Source organism: Capra hircus, chromosome 21 (genome assembly GCF_001704415.2).
Source record: "Capra hircus breed San Clemente chromosome 21, ASM170441v1, whole genome shotgun sequence".
In the NCBI taxonomy this organism is placed as follows: domain Eukaryota; kingdom Metazoa; phylum Chordata; class Mammalia; order Artiodactyla; family Bovidae; genus Capra; species Capra hircus.
The window spans coordinates 20,074,018-20,083,308 of NC_030828.1; the positions used below are offsets into that span (position 1 = coordinate 20,074,018).

Below are 9,291 nucleotides of genomic sequence, written 5' to 3' on the forward strand. Positions count from 1 at the left end.
AAATGGTCACCTTTCTATCCGTGTCCTCCATCTGTTCGGTTCTTCTCTCCCAGTAGGTAAATATCTTTTAGTTTCTTGTGTAAAGAGTTCTTTTATTCCTATACAGCAATATAAATATAGCTTCTTATGCCCAACCCTACCCTCTTCACACAAAAGCTTTTTTAGCATCCTGCTTTATTTATTTATTACATTTAACACTGTATTGTGGACATCTGTATTCTACAGTAATCACTGTATTAGGGGAAATATTTTTGTATCAGTTCACAGAGAATTTTCATTTAGCCTCTGAAGTTTTTTTCCCTGACAGATGAAAACCTGAATTCTTACTGGTCATTTTACCTTTAAACATCACTGCATTTCAGTGTCTTGGTGGCTAGAAGCCTATCCCAAACAACTGCTAAAGCAGGAAGCTGAGTGTGTGTCTAGCGAAACACGACCTACTAGTCCAAGGCCTTAAGCTTCCCCAGCTCTTTTCTTTTGCCCCTTTTCTTTTTTTTTCCCTGCTCCCTTTTAACCTCCTGTGGCCTCTTGGTTCCTAAAGGCTAATTTGACTGTCACTGTGGCCAAGATCATCTTCTTCTGTGCCTCTATTAGCTTACTGTCCTTAAAAGATGTCTCAGATGCAGAGAGTACTAGGCATGGGAAGGGGAAGAAGGGCACTTTAGCCCCAAACCATGGTGGGAGGGGCCAAGGAAGCTCAGATAATAGCCCAGACCCCAGGACCTTTGGCCCTTAATGAGGGCATTTGAGAACTGAGTCATAGGCTATATTTAAGAAAATAATCAGTAATTCTTCTCATAACTTTGGACTTTTTTTATGCTATTTTTCAGTAGAGTACCACTTTAGATCCAGGCACAAGTTTTAGCAGGTGATTTGCTTAGACTTGGAAAGGCCTAGAGCTCTTTTCAGAGAAGGCAATGGCACCCCACTCCAGTACTCTTGCCTGGAAAATCGCATGGACGGAGGAGCCTGGAAGGCTGCAGTCCATGGGGTCGCTGAGGGTCAGGCACGACTGAGCGACTTCACTTTCACTTTTCACTTTGCTGCCTTGGAGAAGGAAATGGCAACCCACTCCAGTGTTCTTGCCTGGAGAATCCCAAGGATGGGGGAGCCTGGTGGGCTGCCCTCTGGGGTCGCACAGAGTCGGACACGACTGAAGTGACTTAGCAGAGCTCTTTTAGTCTGATAGCAAACTAGGTAGGCCTGTCTTTTGAATGTTTCTATAATATCTGAATGATCTCTAGTTTGTGCAGATGTTAACCTGGACATCTAAGATTTGCGCGGAAAACAGTTGTGGTAAGTTTCCTGCCATATTTCCTTTTTCGGCTTTATATAAAATGATCAGCACCAAACAACATTTAGAAAATGACACATTCACCAGAGTAGCCAAATGGAAGAAATACACAAAACCAATCCCAAGGGTTGGTAAGAATACAGTGCAGTTGAACCTCTCATTCACTGCCGCTGGAGGTGTCAGTTGGTATAACCACTCTGGAAAATTATTTAGCAATACTTAACTACTAAAATTAAACATAGGCTTACGATCAAGCAGTTCTACTCCCAGCATAAACAGGTGGAAAATTCTCACAGCAGTACTGTTCTAATAGGCAAAACCAGACCCAGACGTCTGTCAGCAGTTGAGTGGATCAGGGGGTTGCTCCGCATGCACACAGTGGGACACCGCGGCAGTGGGAATGTACAGCCTTCACTGACTCGCGGCATGGAGGAGTCTGGTGCACACAGCATTCAGCAGATGGCAGACACAGACAGAGTACTTACTGCATGATGCTACTTAGATAGAGTGCAAAGTCAGACAGGACTCCATGTGAGGGTACAGGCAGAATGACAGTTTCCTTGGTGAGGGGAGGGGTGTCCTGGGGTGCTGATATTTCTTGACCTATATGCTAGTTATGTGATGATAGTGACCAGTAAATGGGAAACATCCCCCTCATTTGCACCTGTGGGTTGAAGTGTACCTTTGTGGGCCAGCTGCCTGGGCTGGAGTGTGTGCAGTATGGGGATGTTGTGCCTGAAACATAACAGGCTAGCATTCCAGCTAGGCACCCCCACCTGCTGCAGGACTGACTTGGATTATAAATGAATTTTCTTTCCTTCCTACTCCTAGAGGATGCCTCCTTTTGCAAGGGCATGCTGAGTTTGCTCTTCAACCTCCATGTTTCGTATAAGAGTCCTGTTAGCCTGCTGCGTGACTTGTCCCAGGATATCCATGGACATCTTGGGGACATAGACGAGGTACTGTAGTGAGCCTTCAGTATGGCGCCCCGAGTTGGGAGTAGAGGCCAGGGAAACAGCCTTAGTGTCATTACATCTCACCTCTCTTTCCATCCAGGATGTAGAAGTGGAGAAAACAAACAACTTTGCATTGGTGAATTTGAAAACAGCTGCCCCTACTGTCTGTGTAAGTGTTGATCCTTGACACTTGGCAAATAGCCTTGTCATCCCTTCCATTTTATTCCCTGTGAGGAGTGAATTACAGTGGCTAAAGTCCCGAGGCCTGTAACCCACCCACGGGTGGCCGTGGCTATCATGTTACAGCAGCAGCTGTGTTCAGTGAGCCATGCCAGGCGTTTTTTTCTTTCACAGCTGCTTGTTCTGAGTAAAGCTGAGAAGGTCCTAGAAGAAGTGGACTGGCTGATCACCAAGCTTAAGGGACAAGCAAATCAAAAAATCGTATCAGGTAACATGAGTTGAGGGAGGGGTTCCAGGAATTGTGATCAAAGTCAACTAAAATCTGAACTGGAGGAAACCTAAAGGCAGAGCCCCTGAGCTCTGTTCGTTTGTGCTAGATTTCCAAAGTAATGAAAGTAGAAGGTAGTGTGGCTTATGACAGCGTAATTATTAATGTATTCTGCATCCAGACTTCCTAGTTAATGAGGTTTAGTTGGTTTCTAAATCTCTTTGACTTGAACTAGAAAATAAGGTCAGTTGGGTTTGACAGTGCTAACTTCATTTCCTTTCAGAAGAGGCCTCTTCTCAGGCAGCCCTAACAAACCATCCCATGGAGAAAACCACCATCATACAGTTGGGAACTCTGCTCACATTTTTCCACGAGCTGGTGCAGACAGCCCTGCCATCAGGCAGCTGTGTGGACACCTTGTTAAAGGACCTTTGCAAAATGTACACCACTCTTACAGCACTTGTCAAATATGTGAGTATCGGAGAGTCGATCACCACCATCATTCTGCCCCACCCAGCTAGGACACTGCCCCTGGTGCTGAACACCCTAGTGCAGAGCCCGTGTCTGCATCTCTGCAGGTCACAGTTTGACCAGTAGATGGCAGGTTTCTCCACAGGCCTGGAAATAACAGTTGAGGCATAATTCTAAATGTTTTTAGAGCTCCATATTTCTTTAGCATATGAGTATGTTGCTCATATGATTGAGTATAATGAATGTAAATGCCTCTTGATTGAGTGTAAATGCCTTTTCAAACACCTTCTAAGACTCAGTCTAAACTTCAGTTTTAGAATTTAATCTGATTCCAATTACACAAAAAGTTAGACAATTTCAGACCAGTCTGGACACCGAAAGGGTGTTTGTCCTTTAACAAGTAGGTGTTAAATGCCTCACAGGTCAGGTACACGAGTAGGGACTAAGTTTATTTTTTGAAAATACAAGGTATACTTGCCCTGAGTTTAAGTTAATGCTTCTTAGTATCCGTTAACAAGAAACTTTTTTTGTATTTGCAGTATTTTGATTCTCAGCAGACATTCAAGAGTGCTAGGAACTGCGTAATTTAGTTCCGACTCTAGCATTGACCCACATTACTTAGGAAGGCACAGACAACCCAAGAAAGATGGTGGACCGCCTCACACCATGTACCCAAACAGCAGCGCTGCCATTTCTGAGAAGGTGCAGTTCTGGCTATAGCGTGTGGCTAACTAGCTTCTGTGGTAGAAATACTGAGAACCTCTATAATCTTTATTGGCTTTTTCTAAAAGAAAAACAGCAAAGTCATTGGCTTTCTAGATGCAGGGACTATCACCCTGAAGGATTTTTAAAGCAATAAATGGAACAAGTCAGAAACATAAATCTTTCATTGCCTCCTGTCTGGGAAGGTTTGGAGCTTAGGGGAGGAAAAAAAGGAAGCCTGGAGTCTTAAGATTCTCCATGAATCTGGGTAGCTTATTTTCTTTTTCTCTCTCCAGCCAGAGCAATAGTCATATACCAGGTGCTCACTGAGGCACTACCTGTAGTTCATGGGACATCTATGTAGGAATAGCATTCTAAATCTGGATTCCCAAGTGGCTCAGTGATTAAGAATCTGCCTGCCAATGCAGGAAACATACAAGATGCGGGTTCAATCCCTGGGCTGGAAAGTATCCCCCGGAGTAGATAATGGCAACCCACTCCAGTATTCTTGCCTGGGAAATCCCATGGACGGAGGAGCCTGGTGGGCGACAGTCCATAGGGTCGTAGAGTTGGACGTGACTGAGTATGCATGCATGCAAGATTCCAACACTTTTCCCTAGAACTTTATGAAACCTTTGAGACAAGTGGGTGTCCTGCCGTTGCCTAATACTGAATCTTGGAATCTTTTGTTAGTATCTCCAGGTGTATCAGCGCCCCACAGGAATTCCGAAAAATATGGAAAAACTGGTGAGTTGAGAATGCCTTTCCTAGGAATGGGGAAAGCATCTAATTCCTACAGTTATATTGATTTCTTTCTCCTTTGCTGCAGGTGAAGCTGTCTGGTTCACATCTGACCCCTCTATGCTATTCGTTTATTTCGTATGTACAGGTAAGTGATTGTCTGTATCACAATGTATCTTCAAGTGAGAAAGGGCTCCTTATATTCCCAGGGGACTGATCACTCACCTGAGCTGAGCGTATATTAAGTTTCTTCTACTTAAAATAAGCCAGAGGTGTCCATTTGAGAACACGCCAAGGCTTGAAGTCTTTGCAGCAGGAAAATCTTTAAAAAAAAAAAAAAAAAGTGTGATTTAGAGAGAAAAAGTGTTTGGTATGCTTGCACTCGGAGCAGAGGAGAAACATGCATCCTTAGGCTCGGTGACTTGGTTTATTTCTGGGTGATTCCAAACCCATTCCTTTGGGAATGTGAGTGAAGTAGTGGCAGGCAGTGAGGATAAATGAGGTGCCTTGTGGAAAGTGCTTAACACAACACCAGGCAGGTGTTCTCTAAATATTTGCTGTTCCAATAAAATGAACATGACCTTAGAGCATCATTTCCCAAGCTGTCAGACATAAGGCCAAAATCAGAAGGGTTAAGATTCCAAGCTTCTGATACAGGGGCCGTGGATTTGATCACTGGTTGGGGAACTAATATCCCACGTGACGTGTGGTACAGCCAAAAAAAGGGGCAAAGCTGAGGTTCGAACTGGGTTCTTTAACTCCATGACAGTAGTTTGCAAACTGTCTGCAAAGGACCAAATGGTAAATGCTTTAGGTTTTGCAGGCCATAGAGTCAACTGTCACAACTAAACTTTGCCATTGTAAAATAAAAGCAGCCATAGTCAATATACAATAAATGATCTTGGCTGTGTTCAATGAAACTTTGGAAAAACAAGCAGTGAGCTGGATTTGGCCTCTTGGTTGTAGTTGGCCAGCCCCTGTTCTGGAACCATACTTGATACTCACTGACATGTAAAATGCTGGGAGGTTTGGGGTTTTGTGTTTGACCCATTCTCAAGTTTTTCTTCTGCTTTTCACTAGGCACCTTCTAGACTATCTTTTTTCTACATTACATAAAAACTGGTTTATGTGTTCTTCCTTGGATATTTCTCCCCTTCTCGATCTTGACTTAAAGCCTTATTCGACAAGTCAGCTGATCCACAGGCACTTTTTGTCTTTGTGAGGTGTGCTTAATGAGTCAAGAGCTCATGGTTCCATTAACTCCCTCCAACTTTGATCTAGAAATCTGGATTGCATTTGCCACATCTTTCAAAGAGCTGCTTATTCTCTTTTAGCCCCTTCTTTTTTCCCATAGCCTTGGATCTCAGTGAGAAGAAAGCAGTGAAAGCCATTGCTCCAAAACCTGTAGCTTAGCATCCTGCTTAGGACTGTATACCTTCCCAAGATAGTTCTCTTCCCACTACAGTTTTAGTCCTGCCTAAATCAGCAGAAAGAGGCCGTAGCTGGGATTGATTTAGGGAGTTTCAACAAGGTCCCATCTGGGGTACAACTTTTAGGAAGATGGCTCACTTCCCATTTGGTCACATGAGTTCTACTGCCTGTGCTGCCTCTCAGCCCTCCCCTACCAAGTATTCGCCCTCCACCCTGCCTTCCAGGGCCGAAAATAAGTTTCTTCACACCAGCATCTCTGGGATCCCTACATTTTCTTATTTCCCAGAACATGCCATGTGGACCAAGCCTCCTCTCCCTCACAGGGTTGTGGCAGTGTGGTTTCTCTCCACTTGCAGGCCTCTGTTTCTAACTCTGCTAGCTGTCCCATGGGCCGTGGCCTCTCGCTCCTAGAGGGCACAGAACTCCCCTTCCAGGAGGAGGTTCCTGTTTGTGCGCCTCACACGTGGGTGGGCTCTGCCTCATGTGGCTCTGCTCCCCTGCCGGCTCAGAATCCTGTGCTTCCTGGTCCCCTTCTCGATTCTTCCTTTCTCCAGGAGCTCTTTATTTTGATTCTCTGCAACGTAGGGAAACAAAGTGTTTTTATGACCTTTAAACCTTTATGGAGCCTGTAACCACCTGTCATGTGAGACACATGGCTCTGAGAACAACCTCTCCAGCTTCCTGTCTTCTCTCTAGCCCTTTTAGCGAACATCCCAGTAGGGAACACCTAGTCCTACTCCCCCCTTGACAGTTCTTTCGTAGCTCACGAGTCCCTTGGCTGCCCTAGTGTAAATAACGGTGTGTCCTAACCTCACTTCCATGTGATAGCCCTGTCCAAGAGCAAGACTGTAAATCTCCCAACAACAAAAGCAGAAAAATATCTGAGGATTATAAAGTGTCCCAGAATGTTTCCCATTGTCCAGCATCTGCTTCAGGATAATCTCTTCACCCAGACTTGGCCCCCTTACGAGTTCTCCTGTTACTGCTATAATCATCGTATTAGAAAATTACCACTAGCCTGGTAGCTCTATAGAAAAACCTTCAGGAATGAGAGGACTTGTTTCCTTTTCTTTAGAACAAGCACAGTAAGAGCCTAAAATGTACAGGAGAAAAGGAGAAAACCGCTGCCGGCCCCACAGCCATGGTAAGTTGCTGACAGTGATCAAGGCGTGGCCACTGGGAATTCCCTGGTGGTCCAGTGGTTGGGACTCTGTGCTTCCACTTCCGGAGGGGGCACCAATTTGATCCCTGGTCAAGGAGCTAGGATCCTGCATGCCATGCAGTACAGCCAAAAAAAAACAAGGTTGCTGATGAACCTTGAAAATACATTAAGTAAAAGAAGCCAATCAGACAAAGACTACGTGTTATATGAATCCATTTATATAAAATGCCCAGAAAAGGCAAATCTAAAAAGAAAGATTAGTGGGGAGCAGGAGTGGTTAGGGGGATGTTAGAGAAACTGGGAAGGTGCCTGCTAAAATGGGTATAGGATTTCTTGTGGGGTAGGGTGTGTGAAAATGCTGTAAAGTTATGGTGATGGTTGTACAACTCTGTGAATGCACAAAGAAACACACACAAGAAAGTATGCAACATAATGGGTAAACTGGTTGGTATGTGAATTACATCTGAGTAAAGCTGGAGGAAATGGGCTTATTTGTGTATGGCTGCTTCTCAGTTCATGGACTTTGTTCAGATGGAACATCTTTTTTCTGTATATGCTCGATTCAGAAGTACCAGGAAATCTTGAGCTCTTCAAAAATAGAAAAAGCTTATGATAACCACTGGGAAGGAGTTGATTTTAGGAAAAGTTAGTGAGTGCAAAAGGTACCCCTTAAAGGATGTAAAAGATTGGTGCCGGAAAGTGGGTTCTCCAGGGCACTGCTGGCAAAGAACGAACTGAGTCCTCTCTCAAGGGGAACATTTGGCAATAACTGTTGACATGCACCAGTCTTTAATGCAGCTATTCTACTTGTAGCATAGAGAAATTGTAAAGACCTGTGTATATTCAGTCCTAGTAATGTTTTAAGTAAAAGTGAAATATTGGGAAAACTAAGATGCCCACTAATAGAGAGCTGGCTTTTATAGTATATTTATACTGTAGAACACTATGCAGACATGAAAAAATACAAAGCTGAATGTTCAGATACAAAATTCTGAGATAATGTTAAAGAAAAAAAAGATGAGAACAGTGTCTTCATTTGTAGTTTAAAAAATATAAAAACATGTCTATATGCATAAGAAACATACGGAAGGATCTACAAACTACAATTCAAGTTGAGGGGAAAGAGAATCGCAGCAGTGAAAATGCCTCTGTAGACTAGAGCGGAAACAGAGCCAGTGCAGAGTGGGCTCATCATCCCAAGAATCCCAAGTCAGAGAGGCAGCCAGACACCAGACACAGCCCTTCCCTCAGCCAGCCTCTAAAACACAGGTTTAGGAGTTACAGGTAGAAGGATTAATTGCCATCTCCATTGGCATTTAGGTCCTTTGATGAACTGTCAAAAAAAATCTTAATGACTGGTGTATAAGTAAAACTGCATTTCATTGGCAGTCAGACTGTCTTTCCCTCAAAGCCACGAGCAGTTCTGCTACGGCAGTTTCAGAGGACTTCACCACCCCTGAACCCCAAATCTAGGTCCTCTTCTTTGCCCTGTAGGCCAGAGCTCTTCGGGAAACCAAGCCAATTCCTAATCTCATCTTTGCCATTGAACAGTATGAAAAGTTTCTCATCCACCTTTCTAAGAGGTCAAAGGTAAGCATATTCTGTTGTTTTTCTACTGATTTCCACTTACCCTGTGAGGGGACCTGGCAAACTGAAGCAACACAACTGCACTGGGTCGGGGGTCGACTACGTTTCTTTTGTCTCTTTGCTATTTCTGATCTGATGGCCTGAAGTCAAACACTGACACAGGGAACCTGATGTGAAGTCTAGTGGGTGTGTGCTTGCTTCTCTAGGAACTGAAGGGTTTATCAGTGATGGCTCAGGCCGCCCTGGGCAGGTTTTATTGGTAGCAAACTGTGCCTGTGTTTACAATCCTGTCCCAGGTGAACCTGATGAAGCATATAAAGCTCAGCACCTCACGAGACTTCAAGATCAAGGGAAACGTCCTGGACGCAGTTCTTCGGCAGGAGGAGGAGGATGAAAATGAAGAGGTCAGTGCCTGCTCTGACTGGCGTGCAGCAGGCTTTAGCTGCCCTCCTGGCCGGTTGTCAGCAGCCTGTCCAGGAGCAGCCACAGAGAAAGGGCC

At 44.4% G+C, this 9,291-nt stretch overlaps 1 protein-coding gene across 1 annotated transcript in view; it reads left to right on the top strand.

Annotated features, from left to right (window-relative positions):
- Positions 1–9,291, top strand: part of FANCI (Fanconi anemia complementation group I) — a 62,837-nt gene that overhangs the window by 52,019 nt on the left and 1,527 nt on the right. The window contains exons 28-37 of the mRNA XM_005694969.3: positions 1,245–1,296; positions 2,126–2,253; positions 2,351–2,419; positions 2,605–2,698; positions 2,982–3,169; positions 4,565–4,618; positions 4,701–4,760; positions 7,119–7,187; positions 8,700–8,795; positions 9,089–9,196. Of these exons, the coding sequence (XP_005695026.2) occupies positions 1,245–1,296; positions 2,126–2,253; positions 2,351–2,419; positions 2,605–2,698; positions 2,982–3,169; positions 4,565–4,618; positions 4,701–4,760; positions 7,119–7,187; positions 8,700–8,795; positions 9,089–9,196 (918 nt within the window). The remainder of the gene's footprint in view (positions 1–1,244; positions 1,297–2,125; positions 2,254–2,350; positions 2,420–2,604; positions 2,699–2,981; positions 3,170–4,564; positions 4,619–4,700; positions 4,761–7,118; positions 7,188–8,699; positions 8,796–9,088; positions 9,197–9,291) is intronic.